Below are 25,019 nucleotides of genomic sequence, written 5' to 3'. Positions count from 1 at the left end.
CATTGAACAAAATAGGACTTACTTCTGAGTAGACCTGGTGAGGGTTGTGCCCTCAGACAGACAAATGAAATCAGATCTGCTTTGAGGATGCTGGGGGGGGGGGGACTGCAGAAACAGCAGCCCTCGCCACACCTTGAGGAAAAATAACTCCGCACATGCTCAGAGGCTGCACAACTGGGGTGGCAGATCAGTGTAAAGAAAGGGGGGCAACCCCCAGTACAGAGCTGGTGCATGAAAAAGTACATCCTTCAGGGAACGAGTCAACAACAGCGTCTTCCTCCTGCCTTCCCCAGATTGTAAGCCCCTCGGGGCAGGGAGCCACATTCCTTATGATGCTTGGAAAGCTGTTCAGCCGGGAAAGCGGCATAGAGACTAATTCCTAGAGCGCCCCTCCTCAGTGTGCGCCTGCGCATGAGCGGCAACAGCCACAACCGACGTCACGGAGAGGCCGTTCCATGAACCACGCACGGCCACGTGATCAGCATCCGGGTCAAAGGCTCGTCGTGGGGGGGCCTTCTTCCGGTTTCGGCGCCTCCCTGCCTGCTACTCTACCCTCTGCCAAGATGGCGGCGGGCGTAGGTAGCGGAAGCGGCGCTGGCGCGGCGGGGGCCGCCTCCGTCGCCTCGCTGTGGAGCGAAGTGAATCGCTGTGGCCAGAACGGCGACTTTGGGCGCGCTCTGAAGTCGGTCAATAAGAGTAAGCGAGGGGGGAGGGGCAGAGTCACGTGGCTGCCTTCCCCCCTCCCCACTGGTGCTGCTGGCTGGGTGTGAGTGTCCCCAGGTGGGAGCGAGTCACGCTGGGCAAATGAGCTGTCACCCATTTTGTCCGCATGTTGTAGGCACTGGTAGTTTCTACCAGTGGTGTGGGTGCCGGGGTGGGCGGTGGGTGGGGAGGCAGGTGAGGCAGAGCCTCCCCAGCGGAGTCCTTTGAGAAGTGCTGCCGCTGTGTGAGGCACCCAAGCACCTACCACCTACGCGCAGAGCAGGGAGGGCAGGCAGGCAGAGCATGTGGGTGGTGGGGGCTTGGGTGCCTCACACGGTGGCGGCGCTGCTTCTCAAAGGACTCTGCTGGGGAGGCTCTGCTTCACCTGCCTCCCCACCCACCGTCTGCCCCTGACGGATACCACCAGTGGTACCTGAGGTGGTGTCATGGGACACCTGCCCCCCAGCAGTGAGACCAGGAACAGACCCACCCAGCAGTGGTAGCATTCTCAGCTTGCTTTGGAGCTCAGCCCACCATGCTTGAAAAGGCCCTCCTGCCCACCCTGAACCTCTTACGGTTGTCTATTGGGTTGCATCTGGCCTCCCAACTCAGAAGTAGTGACGTCATCGCCAGTTACTTCCACTGGCACTTTGAATAGGCGGACCACGTGAAGTTCGTCACCGGATAAGCTGTTTGAATTATGGAGTGACCTGCTTCTTTCTTGTCATTTTGGCTAATGGCTGGGCTATTGATTTCTGAGCAGCTGTAGTTTCTAATATAAATTGTGCTCGAGGACAGTCCCGTTACACTGATTCGTTGTCTGCCTTCAAGAGATCCCTTACATTCTATTTGTGGTACTCCAGTGTGTTGCTGAGGATTCTAGGACATATTCTAGAATTCATGATTAGTTCACGCAGGCCAAGTCTGTTAGGTCTTCTATTTAGTATATTATGAATGGATAATATTCCTTTAGAGCTAACACAATATTGTCTTGCAGCTGCATATTGTCTATTTACAACAGTACTCTTCTTCAGTGGATCTTTCTAAAGTAGCATAATGATGACACCTTGTCAGCTATTACTGACTGATTTTATCACTGCTGAATAATCGTATCACTGAGCACTTAAGCTTTTGAGGCACTTCTGGATTCCTTTGATTGTAGTCTGAGAGCTACTATGATATTCTAAACTGGAGATCAGCAACACTTGAGTAATGGTGGCTAGCTCCCTTTCATGGTTTAATGCATTGTATTTGCCTCTTTCAGTTTTGCAGATCAACAAAGATGATGTGACTGCACTGCGTTGCAAAATAGTATGTCTAATCCAAAATGGAAGTTTTAAAGAAGCCCTCAGTGTGATTCACACCCACACCAAAGTATTAACCAGGTAAGTGTTGGGTGCTTGTCAGACAATATGTGTTTCTGAGGAGCTCCTAACTAAAGCTGACTCTTGACCTGTTAGGTCTTAGTTCCCATGGAAAAGGTTATTTTATTTAGTTCTTTCAAAGTTAAAAAAAGAATGGGACCACAGAGTTTCAAAATACAGGTTTTGTCTGATCATCTGCTGATAATCAAGTACAGGTTGTGTCTGATCATTGAGCCAAATCCACAAATACAGGTCTATTGACCCCCACTGAGCTCTGATCAGGAGTGACCTGTAAGGGGTGCACGGAGCTCTGCTTCAGACATGTTTGGAGGGTTAAAAGGTGCCAAATCCACTGATTTCATTATCCACGGATTTTAGTATTGCCAGGGGGTCCAGGAACGGATCCCCCGCAAATATCAAGGCACCACCTATAAATAACAAGTAGACATTAAACACAGAATAATAAAGAAAATGCTCTTTTTTCTTAATCTATTAATATTGTTCTCAAATTATTTGTAAGTCCTGTTGCTCTATACCAGGGGTCTCCAAACTTTTTGGCCAGAGGGCTGTATCAAATATCTGGCGCAGTGTCAAGGGCTAGAAAAAAATTTTTTTAAATATAAAATTTAAATAGATACATTAGTGATGGAACTTAAACAAATGAATAAATCAGTGATTTTCAGCCTTTTTTGTCTCATGGTACACTGACAAGGTACTAAAATGATCAAGGCACACCATCAGTTTTTTTACATTGACAAGGCAGACCATGCTGTTCATGGGGGGGCTCACATCCCCCAATGGCTCTACTAATAAATGACCTTCCCCCAAACTCCCACGGCACACCCGCAGACATTCGCAGCATACCAGTATGCCATGGGACAATGGTTGAAAATGGCTGGAATAAATGAATGATTGGTCTCAAATTTCCAGGATTTTTCCAAACACCAGCGTACACCACAAAATAAAGCACATACTCAAATGGAGGCCTCTCTGACCCTCAGAAAGCCTTCATTCAGAGGGCACAAAAAGTTACTTCAAGTTTTTGGGAAAACCAGTAAGTGATGTTTTTAGTCTTTTAGAAGGTGTTCCGGTTCTGAGAACACTCTTCGATTGTGACCGGAACACCGCTCTGGTTGTGTTCAGTCAAGTGGGCCAGAGGCTCTCGGGGAACCAGAGGCTGGCCGTGGGCCACATAGTTTTGCCACAGGATGCATCTGAACCCTGGGCCAGGGTTTGGAGATCTCTGTCCTATGCTAGTTATAAATAATTAAAACTTTTAGCATTCTTGCCAGGATTAAGATGTGTATTCTAGTCTGCAAATAACGGATATGACAGGTTTTAGATCTTGAAGTGCCTTCCAAGCTTTAGAAAGTTATATTTTCATTAAGGGGGTTCATTTTTTTCTTTCATAGTCTTGTTCAATGCAGCACCAGTATTCTAGCATAATGAACTGTTAAGTAACAAATGTAAGTCTTGAGAGTAAAGTGGTTTTGTGGGAACTGATACTGAGGAATGACCTCCAACATCTGACTTGTATGTTGCAGTGACTTGATAGCCTTTGAAAAGGCTTATTGTGAGTACAGGTTGAACAGGATTGAAAATGCTCTGAAGACCATTCAAGGAGCCAGCCAGCAGACAGACAAACTAAAAGAGCTTTATGGACAAGTGGTAATACTGCTTTGAAAACTATCTGCTTATGTAACTCACAAGTATGAAGTCAGCCTTGATTTTTAGGAATTCGATGCAAACCTTCAACTTTGTTCATACAGCTGCTACAGTGGAGAAGGGGGCATAGCTTAGTAATAGAGTGCATGCACTGCATGCAGAAAGTCCAAAGTTCAATCTGTAGTATCTTTGATTAAAACATTTTGGATAAGAGGCCTGGAAAGACCCCAGCTGGGACTCTGAAGAGCTGCCACCATCAGTAAATACTGAGCTATATACACCAACAGTCTCTCTAAAACGTGACTTTTGTTGGCTACAGTTTTCATAATTCATTTTTGTCCAGCCCACAGGTGTACGCATTTGATCCCCGTTGCGTATATGCAACGTTGGGCAGAAATTGTTTAAGCAAATTGGCTTCTCTTACAGCGCAGGCTGACTTCCTGTAATTTGTTCAGCCACAGTGTAGACTTGGAACAACTGAGTGGTGTACAGTACTTATCTACCAACATTTTATGAAATACCAGAAACTAAATATGATAGTTTTTGTTCACTGAACAGACTTGTTCTATTTTTTCATTTTATTCTTTGTAATGCTGTGTAATATGAGTATTTTTCAGGTGAAAAGGTAATTTGGTTTCATCTCTCTTAATCTGTACTACTTTTAAGGAAAGCACACTTTAAGGTGATGTGCAGTAATTTCACTTGACTAGACAATACAATATAACACATTGAAGTTTGGGGAAATAGCAGCATAATCAAGGAAGATTTTTCTTCCATATATGATGGCATTATCCATATGCAGAACTGTTCTTCAACTTGTTGAAATTATTTTCAAAGAACACAGTTCAGGGACTGGTGACCAAGGGGTGGTAAAATTATTAGAGAACTTTCTGGTAGCATCTAGAATTGCAGACATGAATATTTTGATCAGCCGTGTGTAGGAGGAATGGAATTTTTGTCTCAATAAAATGGTCATGTCTTTCGTTATGTATTGGAGTTCCTTTTATAAGCATATAACATTTAAAAGACTTTTTTAAATAATGTTTTTGTGTGAAATGACAGTGTAGATTACAGGGTTGTTGAGTTGCTTTTCTCTGACTTTTCCCCCCTAAAATCTAGAATATGGGTATTAATTTGCCAAGGAGCTCTCTCTAGTTGAGAGGGCTGGTTGGCATGGATGCTTTGGATCATGGGCCATACCTTGGTTGTCTTGAATGGCAACCTCGGTAGTCATAACGAGAAAATAGCATAGCCTTTCAATTAGTCTGCGCTTGAAGAATTATTGAAATGTTAGAATTTGTACAGAACTTAAACATTAACTTTTTGTTTTCCGAGGATTGGACTTGGAGGAAGCTGATGTAACATAGCAGTTAACAACATGAGCTGAGAGGCTTAAATAGTTTGGCCAGAACTTACTTGGTAGCCTTGGGATAACATCTCCTTTTGAGCCTCCACCCTCAGTATGGGGATACTACTAGCCTCCCCTACCAGATTGGTGTAATAGTTGCTGGTAATGTGAGTGGTATATATGCTGCAGTACTAATTTTGACGTTTTTATCTCTGGTATGTTGAGCTGTTATCTAATTTATTTTCTTATTAGTTATACAGGTTAGAGTGTTACGACGATTGCTCAGCAGTGTATCGGGATCTCATACGCAACTCACAAGATGACTATGAAGAAGAAAGGAAAACAAACCTTTCTGCAGTTGTTGCTGCACAGAGCACCTGGGAAAAAGTGGTGCCAGTAAGTAAGTTTGTGGTGATGGTGTATATATGGGTGTGTCTTTCTTAGTATTAGATGATCTGCATAAGTGTTATAAAAATACAGGAAACTGTCATAGTGGAATATTGAATGGAAGTGAAAGTTTCATGTAGAACTGTTCTCCCCCTTTATGCAAACCATTGTTACTGGGTTGTAGCATTTGTTGTTAATAAGGCTGTTCAGCTTATGGTATGTGTCATTCTAGCCTCAATGTAAATGTACAAATTGCCTATGTTAATTAAGCATCTTTCTCTTTACATTTTAGGCCTCATTCCATTGTAGAATGCATAACCATTAATATGTACATTAAACCACTGGGAGAGGTCATTCAGGATTTGGAGTGAGGTGCCATCAATATGCTGATGGCACTCTGCTCTGTCTCACCTTTCCACCAGATGCCAGGATGGCTGTTGTGGTCCCAGAGCACTATCTGGAGGTGGTTGGGATCTGCATGATGACTAACAGGCTGAAACTAAATCCAAATAAGAGGATTGTCCTCCTGGTTTGGAAATCCACAGTGTGGGTACTGGACTATCATCCTGCTCTGAATGGGCTTGCACTGCCTCTGAAAGAGTAGGTTTGCAATTTGGGGGTTCTCCTGGATTCACAGCTGCTCCTAGATGCCCAGGTGTAGGCTGTGACCGGGGGCGTCTTTGCACAGCTTTAGCTGGTACATCAGCTGCAGCTGTACATTGATCAGTCAAATCTGGCCACAGTGATCCATGCCATAATGACAGTGAGATTAGACTACTGTAATGTGCCCTATGTGGGGCTGACCTTGAATATGGTCCAACAGTTCTAACTAGTGCAGAATGCAATGGCTTGTGTGGTTGCTGGAGCCCAGTGATTTGACTCTTTTGGACTTTGGTGACTGCATTGGCTGCTGGTTCAGTTCCAGGCCCAATTCAAGGTGCTGGTTTTGACATTTAAAGTCCTTTACCGCTTGGGACAAACGTATTGGAGAGAATGCCTCCTTCCATTTAATCTAGTCCGTCCTCTTTGGTCATCTGAGAGGGCCCTTCTGGATATGCTGCCATGTTAAGGGGATGGCTGCCAGAAATAGGGCTTCTCAATAGTGGCACATCTCTTATAGAATTCCACCCTATTCAGAAGTTTTTTTTTGGATGTACAGCATACTGTATTTATGTAAGAACTCTTTATGTAATAGAAAAATGATTGACCGTGTGAATAGCAATTTTTCAGATTGCAAAATTAATCCATCCATACTGATGGATTAAACAAATCCATTTACACTGTAATTAAAAACTAGGTTTCTCTTTGATGTAATTATTTTTGTTCTACCTAGGAAGATCTGGGCCTTCAAGAAGCTACCTACGAGCTGTGCTACAATGCTGCTTGTGCATACATTGGGCAAGGCAGGCTGCATGATGCAATAAAAAGCCTACAGAAAGCAGAAGGTAATTGTTATAAAACTGAACTTGTCCTCTCTCTCAAAGCAGATTTGCGGAAAGAAGCACCAGTGGCTCTGGTTACTCTAGAAAGTGAAATTGAGAAAATACAGAAAGGAGAGAGTATTCTTGTATCCCTCAATTCATTCTAGGCATTTATTGATGCATTTATGTAAGAAGGTTTCATGTAGCTTCTGCAAGGCCACACAAGGTTTGGTGTTTTCTACACTATTACTTTCCTTATTTTCTTAAGGGTACTTAAAAGAAGTAATTTCACTGAGCAGTGTTTTGGCATCTGTTCTACTTTAGCAGGATTGCGTTGTCCATATTAAGACATAAGGACCATTTAATAGAATCCCAAATTAGAGGAGTTTTTCCCTGGGCCTCCTAATGCCTTATAAGGCATTAAAAATGGAGAAACCAGAAGTCATGTGTTTTTAGCTGCCAAGCTCAAAAACCCCTCCGGAGGTGAGGGGAGCAGAGTTTCCTTCGTCTCCAGAGGAGCCACATGCGCAGGGGACTTGTGAACCCGATCAGTGGATAACTGAATCTACTGATATGAAATCTGAGGATACGGGCCACCTGTACTAGCATTCTTCTATGACAGAACCAAAGTGTCTGTGGGCGTATGTTCATCCCTAGAGAAATCTCATGATTGGTGTCGATTGTTCATGCTAAAATTTACATATTTTCTCTCTAGATCTGTGTCGTCTGTCTCTCTCAGAAGACTCAGTAAGTTGCTGTTATGCTAAAATGTGCTTTCTGTGCTAAACAAAGTGGTGAATAGTCACAATGCTAATTGGGGTCCTCCTGTTATGACCGTGCTTGTGTGAAATGTCATAATGTGATCCATTCTGCTGTCTCTGCAAGTTACAACTAATGAGGAGTGGGTCAAAGACAGAAATTGGTAAATAGAAATGTGGATGAAGGGATTCTGATTGTGCTTTAGCTGCCTGGGCAGGAGTGGGGGGAAGATTGCATAGTGAGGGGCCATTTTGGTTTGCCCAGTGGCCCAGTGGAGGTATTCATGCCAATTTGATTTTCCCCCTTACCGTGTTGATCCTATAGGATCAGTGATTCCTTATCCTCGAATTCAGTATCTGCTTGATTTTCCAGGAACTTAACCTCTACGGATACAAAAAATGGACTGTATAGTAGCCACCTGTATCCGGGGGGGTCTCTTTCCATGATTTGACTTATCCATAGTTCACCATTTCCCTCCATTGCTCAGATGACTGTGTCTGTTTGCAACTCTCCTGTTGCTGTCTCCTGTGCTGTCTGATTCCTGTTAGTGTCACATTGATTGAAGCCCTCTAACCCACTTCCTGTTAGTATCATGCTTATAGGAAGTAAGTTGGAGGGCTGCAATCAAAGCAGAGCTAACAGGCAGCGGACAGCTCAGGAGACAGAGAATAGAGGGTTGCAGCGGAGACAGATAAGTCATTTGCACAATGGAAGGGGGGACTTGCAACACAATAATAAAGGGTTTGCAGCTACTCCGGATTTCAGATATCTGCAGTGGAAACAGGAAGCAGGAACGTATCCTCTGTGAATTTGGGGGAGAGGGGTCTACTGTGTATGGCTGCATGTTACTGTCTCTGGTGAAGTTGTTCTTATGTTGTAATTTCTACTTGTGAGTCATCCTAATAGCATGAGGTATAAATTTTTAACATGTCTGCTTGCTTTTCCTTTTAACATGAAGTTTGGGTGCCCTAAATAGGATCTTCTTTTCTTTTGTGCTTGTAAATACTTCATTACCTTGTTCCAAATTATTTCACCAAGTATGCGGCACTAGACTCGAATTGCATTAAGTAGACTTGGTGGCAAGAGCAATTATTAATACTAGTAATTAAAAAAATTATATAGAATGTACTTTATGTCCTTTAAAGCCAGAAGTATACTTGCATTGGACAGTATACAATCAAACCGAAGTGCTTTTATGTCAATGGTCAGTGGGTGCGTTGTCATTGCTTGATTCTTTGAAAGAAATGGAACTTAATAATTCAATTGCGCCCATTGTAAGGTGATCATACTTTTGCTATAAAGATATCACTTTGATCTGCTAGGAGAATTCACCTGGGCACAACCCGTTGTGCAGGAGATTGTCCCAATGGATTGTGATTTTGCTAATTAACTGTCTGCTTGTATACTTATAGATTGTTTTGTGGCCAAAATATAATAACCAGTGCATTTTAACCAGAAGGTAATAAGTTCAAGCATCATGAAGATTGTGGGCCAAAGTAGTGTGTTTACACTTCGTGTTTTTTTAATGCTTTCTTTCAGGATGTGACTGAAGAAGACATTGAGGCTGAACTGGCCATTATTCATGGTCAGATGGCTTATATATTGCAGCTACAAGGTCACACAGAAGAAGCCCTGCAACTTTATAATCAGATAATCAAACTGAAGTAAGGTCTCTTCTGAACTGTGGTGGTCAAAGGACCTGTTTTTTGTTTGTTTAAAAAAAGTACTTAACCCTTTGTAAATTGTTTCTATTATTTCAGACCAACAGATGTGGGATTGCTTGCTGTCATTGCCAATAACATCATTACAATTAACAAGGTATAAGCATTGTTACTCAGGTGTACTTGTAAGCTACTCTTTTCTTAAGCATCGACATTCCTTTGTGAACATCCGTGCCCCTTTTGTTAAGAGGTGTGTTTGTGTTAGGATTGCCTCGAATGACCTGAGAAATGTCTTATGTAAGTTGGTGGAACAACATGTCTTGTACTCCACAGGACCAAAATGTGTTTGATTCAAAGAAAAAGGTGAAGTTGACCAATGCAGAAGGTGTCGAGTATAAACTCTCCAAGAAACAGCTCCAAGCAATAGAATTTAACAAAGCTTTGCTGGCCATGTATACCAACCAGGTAGTTTTATTTTTTAATTGTTTTGGTGTGTCCTGCCAACCCCAGAGCCAAATTAATGAATTTGAGTGACTCAAGAGATACAGTCTTCCTAAGGCTGTATTATTTTTAAAAACGGGATGGGGAGTGTGAATTGCATGAGTTTGTCTTCTTCTACAATACATGAAGATATTTCCAAGCACAGAAAAAGACAGCACATTAAGGGAAAGAAATCTTCCTAACAAAGCAAATATCTTACAGTAGCAAACTTGTGACATATGGGAACATTTGTTCCTGAAACCTTCCTCACCTCTGTTCTGAATTGGTACATTCCTTAAAAGACTTGTACCATGAGATTGTTCTAAACATGTAGATCAGTGGTTGTCAAGCTTTTAGCACTGGGACCCACTTTTTAAAATGAGAATGTCAGGACCCGTCGGAAGTGATATCATGACTGGAAGTTATGTCATCACACAGGAATTTTTTAACAATACTAGGCTGCAGTTCTACCCACACTTACCCAGGAGTAAGTCCCATTTACTGTCATTGTTAAAAGCATATACAGAATAGTCTGTTTAAAAGTACAGATGTGTAACATTTCCCCAATACAGTCACATGCCATGGTAGCATCAAGTCTAATATATGAAAAATAAAATATTTAAATGAATGGAGACCCACCTGAAATTGGCTTGTGACCCACCTAGTGGGTCCTGACCCACAGTTTGAGAAACACTGATGTAGATCAAACATTGTAAATTGTTTCATCACGATTGTACTTCATTTTACAAAATGGTCAACATTGTCTACTGCTCTAGCAAGCTTCAAAAGCTAATGTTTAAGAGAAATCCAACTTTTAGGGAAAGAGTCGTAGCTCAGTTGTAGAGCACCTGCCTTACATGCAGAAGATCCCTAGTTCAGTCCCTCACTGGCATCTCTGGGTCTGACTGGGAAAGACCCATCTGAAATCCTTGAGAGCTGTTTCCAGTCAGAGTAGATAACACTGAACTAGATGGACCAACGGTTTGATTCAGTAGAAAGACAGCTTACCATGTTCCTATGTGGATGGCCTGACCTCCCTTCAGCAGTGTTAGATGCTTGTTGAAAGTCCACCTATTAGAAGAATAAATTTTAGGATGCTTTGGGAGTTCACAGCAATTTTCAATATACAGCATGGACTGTCCGTTTTCTGTTAACTTTCCAAAACACGTGTCTGCTCCCAAAAAGACATATTTTTTTTTCTTTTTCTGGAAATCATTATCTTAATCACTACAGCTGCAGTCCTATGCACATGTGGGAGTAAGCTGCATTGAACACACTGGGTCTTACTTCTGTGTAGACATGCACAGTATTGGGCTGTAAGAGAAACTTGGGATCTCTTCTGAAAATGTTGTGTGTTCTGTTACATCTCCTTTGCATGGGTTTCATTGGTTCTTGTAATCTAGTGGTTTTTAAACCTTCTATTTCCAAGAATCTTCTTTGAGTTGATTTGTCTGCCAAGAAACTGCTGAGCATCTGCTTTGGAATCCCTGTGCATTGTAGAAGATTCTGGGGCAAATTATAGGGCACATGTTTGGTTCACCTGGATAGTTCTCCTATCTTGGTTGGCTCATGTGAACTGAGCATGTGCCATAGAATAGATCCAACATTCATCTGCAGCTTCATGTTACAAAGGAAAAGCAGTACATAGTTGTGATCAAGCTGCCTTTTCAGGGAAGCTGGTTTGCCATAACTGATCTTTTCACTGAGGAACTTGGAGCTCCCTGGAAGATAGTTGAAAGCCATTGCTGTCATCAATATAACTTTTGGAAGATGATTGTGACTGAAAAGGAATCCATAATAAACTAAGCTGTGATGTTTAATGGCCTAATTTTGATAATTAAGATGGGAATCCTTATAAAATTCAAAGATAAATAATTTAGTACAATATTTGTGGAAACATGGTATAGTCTCTTCTCAAGGCAGAAAGGAGCTATTGCAAGTTAGACCATCTGTTTCTTTAAACACCATTGTTTTACTCTCATTTCTCTCTATATAATTTGCTTTCCTAACTCACCAAATTTTTGTTTTACTCCTTAGGCAGATCAATGCCGAAAACTGGCATCAAGTTTACAGTCACAGAGTCCTGAACACCTCCTCCCTGTGTTGATCCAGGCAGCTCAGTTGTATCGAGAGAAGCAGCATACTAAGGCAATAGAGCTTCTACAGGTATGCGTACTTTGCTACTTGAGTACTCTGGTACTTTCCTCAGAGGAGGGGGAGGTGTATAGCTCTGAACCATGTTGATATACATCTGGCTTTCTTCCTGTAAGCACTGGCTAGAGCAGGGGTGTCCAAACTTTTTGGCAGGAGGGCCACATCATCTGTCTGGTACTGTGTTGGGGGCTGGGGAAAAAGGATTAATTTACATTTAAAATTTGAATAAATTTACTTAAATTTACATAAGTGAATATATTACAGTTTATAATAATATATTATTATATATACTCCTTTGCTTCCGCTGCTGCTTCACAGATGTGAAACAGCAAGTAGCAGAGGGAGTCTTTGACCTGCAGCTCATCCAAGAGGTCAGACAGTTGGCCCTAACACTGAGGGTAGTTGCATCAGTCCAGTATGGGCTCCAACAAGACCCTGGAGGGCCAGAGGCTTGTGGGACACTGGGGGGTCCCCGTGGGCCGGATTTGGGGTCCCCGAAGGCTGCAAATGGCCCCCAGGCTGCGGTTTGGGCACCCCTGGTCTAGATGTTGATGTCCTGTTTTTTCTTCAATTTTTCACTAGAGCACTATGCTTCTCTTCCTATCCATTGCCCCATGTAGACAATACTTAACCACAGTTAACTCATTTCTGCCCAGCCCACAGGTGTAATCCCTGTTGCATATATGCAATGTTGGGCAGAAATAGCTTAATTGGCTTAACTCGGGTTGAGATCTGAAAGACATGATGCTGCTAGATCTCTTCCACAGGCTTGTACATTTCTTCACCCTCACTTCTCCTCACATACTTGAATTCCTTTTTGTTATCAGCTCTAACTATGATGCAGCATAATTTCTTCAGTGACTTTTAAAGCCATGCTTGGCTTTAAAGCATGCTTGGCTTTGTTGTTGGCATCCTTCAGTCTCGAAAGACTATGGTGTCACGCTCTGAATGGTGGTTCTGGAACAGTGTCCTCTCCAGAGCACGAAGCCTGGGTAAAGTAGGTATGGAGGATAGGCTGTTACCCATGCAGCAAATCCCCCCTCTCCACGTCGCTGAAATGGTCCAATGGAAAGGCAGAGGCCAATACGGTTGGTTCCAGCGGCGTCGCAGGAGTTGCCAGAACATGACTGTATTCAGCCATGAACTGCCTCAGGGACTCCGGCTCCGGATTTTGCCTCAAGGTTGACTCCTGAAGCCTTTTCCATAACTGGATGTAGCCACAAGGCAGTGGAGGTTTGGGATCAGAGTTTTCCTTCTCTCAGATGAGCTGCCTTCCCAGGCTAACGAGTCCCATCTACCCGGTGGCTGTTTAGTCGCCTCTTACGACAAGTACAGCCAAACTGAGGGCCTATTCTTATCCCCAGCCCCCAGGGGTTTGCTTGGCTTTATACCTTGGTTTATAATAATATTTTGCAGTGAGTTTACAAACTGTGGTTTGAGCTAAGTGTGGTTATTAATAATGCTAATGCAGATGTAATGTTACCCCTTGATCTACTCTGAAGACAAAAGGGAACAGAGAAATTTGAGCATGAGGGAGGAAAGGAGTGCACACCCCTTACAAGGCATGGTTGTGTCTGCATCAAGCTTTGCCCCCAGAGTTTTCAGAACTCCATGGTTTTATACCCTAACTTACTGCCAAGTTATTAGTTATTATAACATAACACTTAATAATAGTTAAGCTTAGGTTCCATAAAGTTATTAACAAGCACTTAAAATCTTGAATAAATTAGCAAAAATATGTCCTTATTTGAACACAAAAATAGCTATTCATTATGCATCTCCATGTACTTGCACTTTAGAGTTCGTTACAGAGAAGTCTCATGACGTGAGATTCCACAATGTGAGAGTCATTTGTTACAAGACTTCTGTTTGTTCTGAAGCTGATCCTGTTTTAAAACCTCCTGACTTGTATTTTTGTTTTCACCTTGCAGGAGTTTGCTGATCAGCACCCTGAAAAAGCAGCTGAGATCAAACTGACTATGGCACAGTTGAAAGTTGCTCAAGGTACTGTAGCCTAGTTGATTTTATGGGTCTGCAGTTTACTACTCTGTATCATTCTAATTTTGTCAATTATGGTTTGAGACAAGGAGCTATACAAAACCCAACCTCTAAACCAGGGGTGTCCAAACTTTTTGGCAGGAGGGCCACATCATTTCTCTGACACTGTTTCGGGGGCCAGGGAAAAAAAGAATTCACATTTCAAATTTGAATAAATTTACATAAATGAATATATTAAAGATGGAACATATGAATGAATGAAGGTCTCGCAATAGTTCAAGGCATATAAAAGGCCTTGCACAAAGCAAGGTCAGCCTTTCCTTCGCTGCCACTTCTGCTTCATAGATGTGAAGTAGCAAGAAGTGAAGGGAGCCTTTGGCCTGCAGCTCACACAAGAGGTTGAACTGTCGCCTTCATACTGAGAGCAGTTGTGTTGGGCCAGTGCAGGCTCCAGCAAGTAACCAGAGGCTCACTGGAGACTGGGGGCTCCTTGCTGGCCGGATTGGGGGTCTCCGAGGGCCGCATATGGCCCCCGGGCAGGGGTTTGGGCACCCCTGCTCTAAACAATGGTGATATATGCAGTCATTCTTTGGCTTTTGAGGAATCCGCAGATATTGCCCCCCATGTTTCCAAGCAAATTTTGACTTATGACTTTGAATTATGACTTCCAGGCATAAGTTACTTTTTGTTTTTAAATGAAAGCTGAGATGTTCCAGTAGCTAGCTTCTACAGAATTATAATATGCTGTTGTGATTGAATTCTCTCTTGCTCATTATTGGCCCCCATATGTTTCCCTTAGGGAAACCTCAGCATATGGTTCAGTAGGAAAGAGGCTTCCCTGAAACACTTTGAAAGCAGCAGAAAGGCCACATGGCCAAATAGACAGACAGGTTGTTTTGTGAATGCCCTGTCATCTTTGATGGTTTCCCCAAGAACAGTAGGTCCTAAACTGCTGGGATTGAGCATCTAAACCCTCCTGACCAGAACAGAAGGCAAGTAGGGATGCCCAGGTGATCGTAATCAATCCAATTGAACAGAATCCAATGATATCATTGAACCCTGGTTTCTTGAAGTCACGCCCAAGGATGCTTGTGTATGTTTATCTTGGCTCCCTCAGAGATGGCATCTGAGGGTGCTCAATTTGTTCTCTGCCACCCTGGTTATCAGAGAGGTTGTAATGGACCTCTCAGCCCAATACTGTTCCCAGATGTACTTACTGCAGTAAGATATAGGTGTGTTTTTAGGAAGAATTTGCTTTAAATTTGTCCATAATTGCCTGCTTATCTTTTTACTTAGATTCACTGCCTATTTCCAAGCTGTTTTCCAAGTCAGCTTGTTTTTACTTTTCTCCTTATAATATCCAATCCCCCCCAATTGTATTTAAAATAAGATTGTGTTTCAAAATTGTTACTTGACTGAACTCGGTTGGACTCAATGAAAGCCTTGCCCCAGTACTCCTAGATGCTTGGCTGCATGCTATTGGATTGGTTTTTTGAGAATTGTCCATGAAACTGAGAGAGACGCTTTCAAGGTTGCCTGGTTTTGATCAACTGCATCTACCAATTTTGGCTAGGGACAGGTCAGGCTAAAGAGAGAAGGCTCTGGTTTCAGGGCTCTCCACCACTCCCACCTCTCATTGCCATACACATATGCAAGTTTGATTAAGGTTATGCTCCCTGGCCCCTTAACAAAGAGGGGCCCTCATTGAGAGAATAGGAGGCTGGAGAAAATTAATATTAACTGCACTTTTTGTCTTCCCTCTCAAAGGCAATGTCACCAAAGCATGCATCATCCTGAGAACTATAGAAGAGTTAAGGCACAAGCCAGGCATGGTAAGTTGTAGATATATTTGAATACATGTTGAACTTTATGCCTCTTATCTTCCCTGTATCCCATACATTTCCAGGCATGCTATTCTGGCTTTTGTTGTGCCTTACAGTTAGACATAGAAGGCTCACAGCCCAATCCTGAGCTGCCCGGGGTGCCCAGCCTTGGCGGCACCAAGAACAGCTGCTGCTGGATCCTGCGCGCCCTGGGCTACCGCAGGAGGCACCTCAGCAGAAGGGGACTTTTGTCCCCTTCTCCCGGGTAAGGTAAGAAGCCCCGCAGTGGTAAAGGTGCTCGTGCAGGGCGTGGAGCCCTCCATGAGTGCCTTGGATTCTGCAGAGCAGAGCTCCGTGGACCCACCTCCCTCCCACCCCTCCCGCCCCCCTCCCTGTCATGCCTCTGCGTCACGCCTTGCCCTCGCCCTCTCTCCGCCCCCCGCTGGCCTCCCCCCTCCCTGGAACGCCTCCTCCCTGCCCCCACTTACCTTGCCGTGGCTCGGTGGTCTGGGAGAGCCGCGGAAGCTGGGTGACTGACCCGTGCTAGCCCAGCACCAGCCGGCGCTGGGGTAGCATGGACAGGAGCCCATCGGTGAGGCGTGCCGTGCCACCAAGCACAGGATTGGGCTCTCAGATGCTTTAATATTTATCTAGATGACTTGTAGACAAGTTCCTTTTGGACTGCCTGTCATAGGTGTGTTTGGGCCACTGGAAAAAGTGGTAACAGACTTTAGCTCTCATGCCTTTACTTCCTAAAGACATAAAAGGAAAGAACAGAGTCCTTGACTGCTAATCTAGAAGCGATTATGAGCCTGGTTGGAAGCAGGATTATAAATAATCAACATCTGCAACATTATACAAATGTTATGATGTATGGATTTTTTAGTTGCCTCCTTCTAACCCTTGTGAATACTTAATGTCTCTTCTCCCCTGTTGATACTTATTTAAATTTATTGTGGGCTTGAAAGAGCATTGCATCTTTAACTTGGTTCCATGTCAGAAAAATAGGGTCAGTTCCATCATGAATGCCAAGCATATGTCCATATCATAATTTTTATATTTCCAACTGTTCCAAAAATATTAATCACAGATTTTCTTAAAAATGAGGACTAATAACAGCTCTTGGGAACACCAGCTGGCCCATGATGTATGCTGCAGAAGCCATGACATCTTTGCATAACCACTTTAGCAGCAGTTTGAAAATACTTTGTTCCATTAAAATTTTCTTTTTAAAAGTCTATTATTGTATTACTTGTTCCTGTATTTGTCATAAAATTGTTTCCCTGGTGTCATCAATTTCTTAATATTGTCTTCCAAATAACTACAGGTGTCTGCATTAGTGACAATGTACAGCCATGAAGAAGACATTGACAGTGCTATTGAGGTCTTGGCACAAACTATTGAGTGGTATCAAGAATTCCAGGCAAGTAGATCATTGGAGTGCTGATGTGATACAATTGGACAAATTGTATGTGTGACTTAGTGAAGGACTTATCAACTTGCATCCCCCACCCCAAACTGGATAGTATTAATAGGAAGAAGAGAGATAGCAACATCAGTCTATACTCTGATAACTTTAAAAGCATTATAATCTTTTGAATCCGTTGGTCTCCTTGAACTCCTAGATGGTTTATAGCAGTAAATCTTGAATTGAGTCATGAGAGAACTTATACTGTCCTGAAAGAAATGCTTCTGTACTCTTAGCTTCAGTAACCCAAGCTCATAGTAAATGCATTCTAAGGGTCTGTATCTTCCAAGACTGTTGAAAGGATTAGTTCGTATATGTGAAGTGCTTTGAACACTCTTTAAATACTTACTGGCACTTGAAGCAGAAACATCAAACTATTAGACTAAGGTTTTTGGAGAGAACACTTCCTGCCCTGACTTTTTCTTCATCTTTTTTTTTTTTTGCATCACAGACTCAGTGAGGGCTGCTAAGAAACAGAGAATGCAGTGGTCCTTCTTTATCCACAGGGCTTCTGTTCCTAGAACTCCCATGGATACCAAAATCCATGGAATGTGCTGATTTTGGGGCCTTTTAAACCTTTGAAGGTGACAGGAGCAGTGTTCTAGAAAGCCTGGAGGTTTTCTGAAGCCCGTAAACGCCACGTGCGTTCACCCGTGGTCTATGTGGGCCTCGGAATAAAAAGATCGACTTCTGGTTTTTCAGCAAAACCAGGAGTCATTTTTTAAAATTGTAGCAGTGATTCTGAGGCCCACAGAGGCCACGGGTGGATGTGTGCAGCTTCTGCAGGGCTCAGAAGACCCACCGGAGGTGAGGAGAGCAGAGCTCCCCTCACCTCAGGAAGGTCCAGGTCTGCTGGCACCCGTTGGTTCAGGGACCAGTGGATGAAGAAATTTGCAGGTTCCAAATCCATGGATAATGTGGGCAGACCTGTAGTGGCAACAAGGAAGGATGGGAAACTATGCAAAAGAAAAACTTCTGTGTGCTAGATGAGCAGATTCCTTGACTAGGTGCCATCTGGCTTGGAAACTAGTAAAAATTGCTAACCTGTTCACAGGTTGTCCTTTCTAAAAACAAGAATTTGATTTTTTAAAAGGCTGTTAAACTTGGGGTACAGCAGGAATAACGAGGCTTTTACATTAGGTAGTAATCTGAGTCTCATAGGGTACAATCCGAACCAACTTTCCAACACTGGCGTAGTTGTGCCAGTGGGGCATGCGCTGGATCCTGCAGGTGGGGGGCAGTCATGGAGGCCTCCTCAAGGTAAGGCAGTGTTTGTTCCCTTACCTTAAAATTGCATTGCCCTTATGTCAGTACTGGAAAGTTGGTTAGGATTGCACCCATAGTGTGATTGAAGCCTTTCAGCTATTAGAGACAGAGGCATGCATTCATGCACACACCCTGCCTATCTGTTTCAGAGGATCCCTAAATTCAGAAAGTTCCAAATACAAGCAAGTAGTCTCTTTTCATGTGATCATTTTGGCATGTAGATTGCTTCCAAACTTAATGAAGCAAATGTCATTTTTCAGCCAAAGTCACCAATTCATTTGTCGCTGATCAGGGAAGCAGCTAACTTTAAGCTGAAACATGGCCGGAAGAAGGAAGCCATTAGTGATCTGGAGGAGCTGTGGAAGTAAGTCCTTTCCTGGATAGCGTAAACATGAGCCATATGGGAAAAGACTTAAGTGAGCTTACTAATTTCTGAAAGAGGTTGTTGAAAGTGGAGCAAATGTACTGAAAACAAGACTTAGTAAAGCTTTAAAAAAAATTTTTTAACTCATGGCTGAAAGTATAGAACATGGGATGAAATTGCAGACAAGCTTAAGTTCCTACACTGTGCATGTTGGGGAGATGGTCCAAAAGTGATCCTTTCCTGGTGCTGACTAGAAACCTCTTTGAAAGAAAGTGTCCAGAATAAAATGTAGGTGACTTCTAGTGGACACTGAATGTCCAGTGCTGGATATCAGGTGGGTGGAGGAACTCTGAACATGGGCTCAGGTCATGAGAAGATGATGACTATTTTAGGACAACTTCACAAGTAGTTTCCTCTAGTTTGCCTTCAGGTTTCCCAGTCAGTGTTCATCCTTCATGCTCGCAGTTTCTGCTATCATCCAGATCCCGGAGTCTTCCCCTGTGTTTATTCTCTCAAAGGCAGTGTTGCTATCTTGTTCCTGTCAGTTTGGTTGCTTGCTTTTTGTCCTCCCCACTACTTCCTGAGCCTTGCAATCTGGCACCTGAGTGTAAAAATATAATGAATGTTCTCTCTCCTTGCCCACACTTGCTGGGCCTTGTATTACAGTAACGGAGTGGCAGAGTCTTAAATTCTCCTGGAGGAAGATTCCATGTATGCAGGCACACTAGCTACCATGCAGTGTTCTTCTTCCCTAGGTGCCCTGCTTGGGGTAGCTTTGTTAGTATAGTTATTTTCTACTATGTTGCTCATGTGGAGGCAAATGTGGAGGTTGTGTGAAGTGCAGTGTATAAGCTTTTTGTTTTGTCTTCTACCCCACAGTTAAAGTTCTGGTGCATGTACTTGTGCAATATGAGAGACTAACTGCCATAATTGTGGTACTCTGCATATTACCTTCTGTTCACTTCCTAGATGGAAATTGTCTCAATGTAGGACAAAGGTAATTTGTGGGAAAGCCTCAGTTGTAAGTTTGGCTTACAGTATAGTCATTTACAAAGATTGAGGACTGAGATAGGAGGACTGACTTCCAAAGCTACTTAGTTTAAAACCAGAACATCATACAGTATTCAATTCAGTGAGCCAAATTGGCTCCTGGCAGGTTGTCCTTCCTGGTGGTGCCACCATCTTTATCTTGTACCCAAGAACCTGCTGGATAAAACGATTGTCCATGTTTGATCTTCATGCTTTTGAAATACATGAGGTTGACCCAGGAAAATTATACAGTGATGGGGCATACATGGAGCAAGAGACATTCTGACTATCCTGCTGGACTTTCCACCTGTCTTTCTTCCTGGTGGAGATAGGTGGATGGAGTGTTGCTGTATTTAAAGGGAAGTATAGAGGCCATTTGCCACTTGAAATATTGTTTCTCACTCCCATGGGAGGTGGAAATGGAATCCCTCACTTGGTTGCTAATCTGCAGAAGTTCTTCCTATGGTGTATAAAACTGAGCTGTCTGCCCTCTGTTGAAAGGGTAGAATTATTTAATTTCTGTACTTTTTACAGGCAAAATCCAGATGATGTCCATACCCTGGCTCAGCTCATCTCTGCGTACTCTCTGGTTGATCCTGAGAAAGCTAAAGTGTATCCTTCACGGTTTGTGGGAGGAGCAGCTTTCCTTTGCCATTCCTTCCATTGGACATATGTGTTACAGCAGTGCTTTCAACAACACTTCCCTCTCTAGAGTACAATGGCCATATTGACCTGTCTACTGAAGAACCCCAGTGTTAAAATACACTTATGCATTACAGAGGATTTTGAGTCACTTTCTGAGGCATGCACTCCACACAGGGCACTGACTACAGCTTTTAGGCCCACATTTATCTCCCTGCTTGTTGCCCTCTGTGATCCAGGAACACAGTTACAAACTACTGTTGTGGCTGCTGAGCACTCTTCTTCCTTTTTAGAAGCTTGGGGATGGATGGAAGAAAACTTGTCAGCCAAGCCAACGTTTTCTTCTAAGGAGCTAGGACTTTTTCAGATCTCCCAACTTTATCTGTTTTGTTCATCTGCTGGTCCATAAATAAAAAGATCATTTCCTTTGCTGCTCTTACTTGCTTTAGGCATGCATATTGTTTTTCCTGAATGGTTTCACCACAATAGTCTTAGCAAGCACTTGCCTTCCTCGGACACGATGTCTTTGAAAGTGGATGTGGATGCACTTGAAAACTCACACGGGGCTACATATATTCGGAAGAAAGGAGGGAAACCCACAAACGAGAGCCTGCAGAAAGAGCAAGGGTAAAAGTATTATAAAGTTTGGATGCCTTGAGCAGTGTTGATAGAAAGAAAGCCAGTTCAGTAACCAGAATAAATATCTTCCTGTCACAAACAGCCCCATCTCTTCCCTTGAGATCCATTAGTCCTGTTTTATTTTTAAAAATATATACCCTGCTTTATTCAAAAGCCTCAAAGCAGCAATCAACTCCATTTCAAATATAAAACATAAAATTATATTTACTGATAATAAATAAAATGCAGTAAAACCAGCACCAAATCAAACAAACCAAGCTATACAATAAAATTCCATCATAATCAGGGAACTCATTGGAAAACAGAGTGCATAAAGGAAAGAAGAGAAGGAGCACAGCAGACCTCTTGAGGGCCTGTGTTTTATAAGAAGGGAGCTACCACCCAGAATCTTCTCCTTTGTCTTCTCCAGCCTCATCTCAGACAAGTGAGGGACATGCAGTAAAGCTTCCCCTGAAGATTTCAGGGCACAGGTAGATTTGTTTAGAAGGGAGTCTGCCAGATTTCCTGGTCCCAGACTGTTCAGGGCTTTAACAGTCATTTGTAGCCAGTACCTTGACTTGAACCTGAAAGCAAACTGGCAACCCATGCAGCTGGAATGACTGTTGCATCTGATGCAAGTTGATGTGACATCTCTTTGTTTTCTCTCTAGCCAAGGGGATGTCAAGAAAAAGAGGAAGAAAAAGAAGGGTGAGTGCCTTGCCGCTATTGGCTGTCTAGTTGTTTGAAATTGTGACAGTATGGGCTAGGTGGATCTAAACATGGTCAGTATAAAATAGAATTTTCAGAACTGACTCAAGAAGCCAAATACAAATGGAGTTGACCTGCAACGGGGGTTAAAAATTCCCAACAATTGTGCAGTGTAAACAGTAACTTTTCAAGCTCTTGTTTAGAGGTGGCATGCTTCAGAATACTGGTTGCACGGTGGAGGTAACTGGTAAACAGCAGGAAAAGGCTGATGCACCTTGCTTGCCAGCCTCCCAGAGGCATTGGGTTGCCAACTGTTAGAGATGGGGTACTAACTCAGGTACCTTTTGATCTTGCCTAGTAGAACTTTTCTTGGGTTTATATGCAGTTCTAGGATTATGGTACACTTTTTTTATCTAGGACTCATTGCTCTAAGTAGTTCAACATGAGCCAGTATTTAATATCAAGTATGACCTGCTACTTACAACAGCAGCATCTTTCCTTCTGAAAAGTATCAAAGCATGTATCTAGATACAGTATGTGATGTGATTTGCACACTGTGGGAGAGTTGTGCAAATTGCACAGCTCATGGGGATGATACACTACTTTTGGCTAGTCGGTATTTCTGCTTGCAGTGCAGCAGTTCTTAAATCAGTGTAAGCAAGTGACTCTTGTGTTGATGTTACTTAGGAAAACTGCCAAAGAACTATGATCCTAAAGTGACCCCTGATCCTGAACGCTGGCTTCCCATGCGGGAACGTTCTTACTATCGTGGGAGGAAGAAGGGTAAGAAGAAAGACCAGATTGGGAAAGGAACCCAGGGAGCAACGACAGCAGCGTCCTCTGAACTGTGAGTAGCAGGGTCCAAACTTGCTGGCTGCAACTTCAATTGTACCGGTGGCTCAGAGCAAATAATGAGGAATCAAAGAGTAGCTTCTTAAGAGAAGTAAGAGATTGGGTTTCCCTGTGGTTGCTATTGTGTGATTTTATCATGCAAAATATATGGGGAGCAGAGCAAGGCTCACATTGAGGAGCTGGAGAAGAAGATCCCCCTGCAGTTGTTCATACAAATTGGTCCCAAAGGAAGGAAATGGCTAGGATGGTCATAGATACTTGTGGTGGGCAAGGTTCATGTGGCGGAATGAAAACATCCAGCAAGATGAACCAACTTTGTAATGCTTTAAAAAATGACAAAAAGAGAAGGTGTGGAACTCACCTGACCGCTTCATCTAAAGTGCTGGAATTAGGCAGTTCTATGGCAATAGTTTTTCTGAGAATGGAATAAAGATTGTAGTGCTTAACAGACTTGGAAGGAAGAGGTCAATGATGAATTTGGGAATAGAGAAGTGAGCAACAAACTCACAGCAATTCCCAGATACCTCACTGCCATTATCTTTAATTTAGTAATATGTTTCATGATATTTTCTGTCAAATGTAAAAATTAATTCTGTACTTTGTTACAAGTCAAGTTTGTTCGCTGTCTTAAATTTGGGTAACAGATTTTCAATTTACAGTACCGTTTTATAAATGAAATGTTAGCATTGGTATAGTCCTTGCTTCTGTTGCTACTGAATTTTGCCAGCAAAAAGCTGGCACTGGTGATGTTTGCATATAATCTTGCTTAGAAGACTAGTACTTTCAGTGAAAGTATTGTGAATATGGACCATGACAGTTGAACTCATTTGTCAGTTGGAAAGCAGAAAATACACTATACTGCTGAACTCAAGACTACAATACCTGTTGTGTCTCCTTGTCTGCAGGGATGCTAGCAAGACCGCAAGCAGTCCACCTACATCACCAAGGCCTGGCACCATCACGGCAGTCCCGTCTTCATCAACGGGCAACATGATACCCCCAAGACACCAAAAACCTGTTGGTGCTGCAGGAACAAAGAAGAAACAGCAACAAAAGAAAAAGAAAGGTGGGAAAGGAGGTTGGTGATCATGGCAAGCCTAATGTTTAGTTTGAAATTCTTTTTCTGCCTCCCTCCACCCCCCAATTATGAATGCCAAGAGAAGAATAAAGAATAAACAAAGAGGAGCATGCGTCTTTTTTCCCCGTCTTCCTTGTGTGTGTTCTCTATAGTGGGAAGGGGGGGGTGTTCCTTTTGTGTTTTGTTTGTCTCCAGTGTTACGATACTTACTCCCATATACAGGATTGCAGCCTAAGAATGCAGCTGATCATTCACCCACTAAGCTATCGCTTTCTGCTTAGCCTCTCTCATTTGCATGTTTTGCACCTTGCTTTGGTTGATGGACCTTGGGTTCTAATAAAAAGCAAAGTGGATCCACTAAAGGAGTGATAACTATTAAAGCACCAAACCCGTGTTCCGTGAGACCCTGAGAAATAGTCCACAAGTGTTGGCATCCTTCAGTCTCGGAAGACATGGTATCGTGCTCTGAATGGTGGTTCTGAAACAGAGTGTCCTCTCCAGTGCCCGAAGCATGAGTAAAGTAGATATGGAGGATAGACTGTTACCCATGCAGCAAATCCCCCCTCTCAACGTGGCTGAAATGGTCCAATGGAAAGGCAGAAGACAATACTGTTGGTTCTGGCAGCATCGCAGGAGTTGCCAGAACGTGACTGTGTTCAGCCATGAACTGCCTCAGGGACTCCGGCTCTGGATTTTGCCTCGAGGTGGACTCCTGAAGCCTTTTCCTTAACTGGATGTAGCCACAAGGCAGTGGAGGTTTGGGATCAGAGTTTTCCTTCTCTCAGATGAGCTGCCTTCCCAGGCTGACGAGTCCCATCTACCTGGTGGCTGTTAAGTTGCCTCTTACGACAAGTACAGCCAAACTGAGGGCCTATTCTTATCCCCAACCCCCAGGGGCTAGTTCACAAGGCCTCAAGGGAAAAGAAGAGATCACCTTGCATCACTTCCATTGTCTCGCCGAGCCCCCCAACCACTAGAGAGAGCAGAGAACGAGCTACCCACAACCAGCACTGAAGTGCCAGCTGTGACTGCGAGTGGTCTGCTCTGTGCTTTTTCTGGTAATCTACAGGGCTCATTTGGTGAGCCACTTCCCCACAGACCACCAGAGAGGACTAACAGACCATCCACAGCGGGCACTTCTAGCATCTTGCTGAGCACTCACTGTGCACCACCAAATTTAATGGCATTTTTTGTGTGTGCAGAGTGGTTGCATGTGATCCATGATTCCAATT

The 25,019-nt window shown here is 43.2% G+C and overlaps 1 protein-coding gene across 1 annotated transcript; it reads left to right on the top strand.

The window, feature by feature from the left end:
- The first annotated feature begins 528 nt into the window (after positions 1 to 528).
- On the top strand, positions 529 to 23,891 carry SRP72 (signal recognition particle 72). The gene is made up of 19 exons (XM_066614277.1): positions 529 to 696; positions 1,967 to 2,087; positions 3,611 to 3,734; positions 5,332 to 5,475; positions 6,800 to 6,911; positions 7,603 to 7,634; positions 9,186 to 9,310; positions 9,407 to 9,464; positions 9,641 to 9,772; positions 11,825 to 11,953; positions 13,873 to 13,945; positions 15,707 to 15,771; positions 17,090 to 17,185; positions 18,757 to 18,860; positions 20,424 to 20,501; positions 21,021 to 21,158; positions 21,820 to 21,857; positions 22,545 to 22,704; positions 23,615 to 23,891. Exons 1-19 carry the CDS (start codon positions 564 to 566, stop codon positions 23,793 to 23,795), a joined length of 2,043 nt encoding a protein of 680 aa, XP_066470374.1. The 5' UTR covers positions 529 to 563; the 3' UTR covers positions 23,796 to 23,891.
- The last annotated feature ends 1,128 nt before the right edge of the window (positions 23,892 to 25,019 follow it).

The sequence above is a fragment of the Tiliqua scincoides genome, chromosome 2 (assembly GCF_035046505.1).
Source record: "Tiliqua scincoides isolate rTilSci1 chromosome 2, rTilSci1.hap2, whole genome shotgun sequence".
NCBI classification, from domain to species: Eukaryota; Metazoa; Chordata; class Lepidosauria; order Squamata; family Scincidae; genus Tiliqua; species Tiliqua scincoides.
This window is presented reverse-complemented; position numbering and strand designations above follow the sequence as displayed.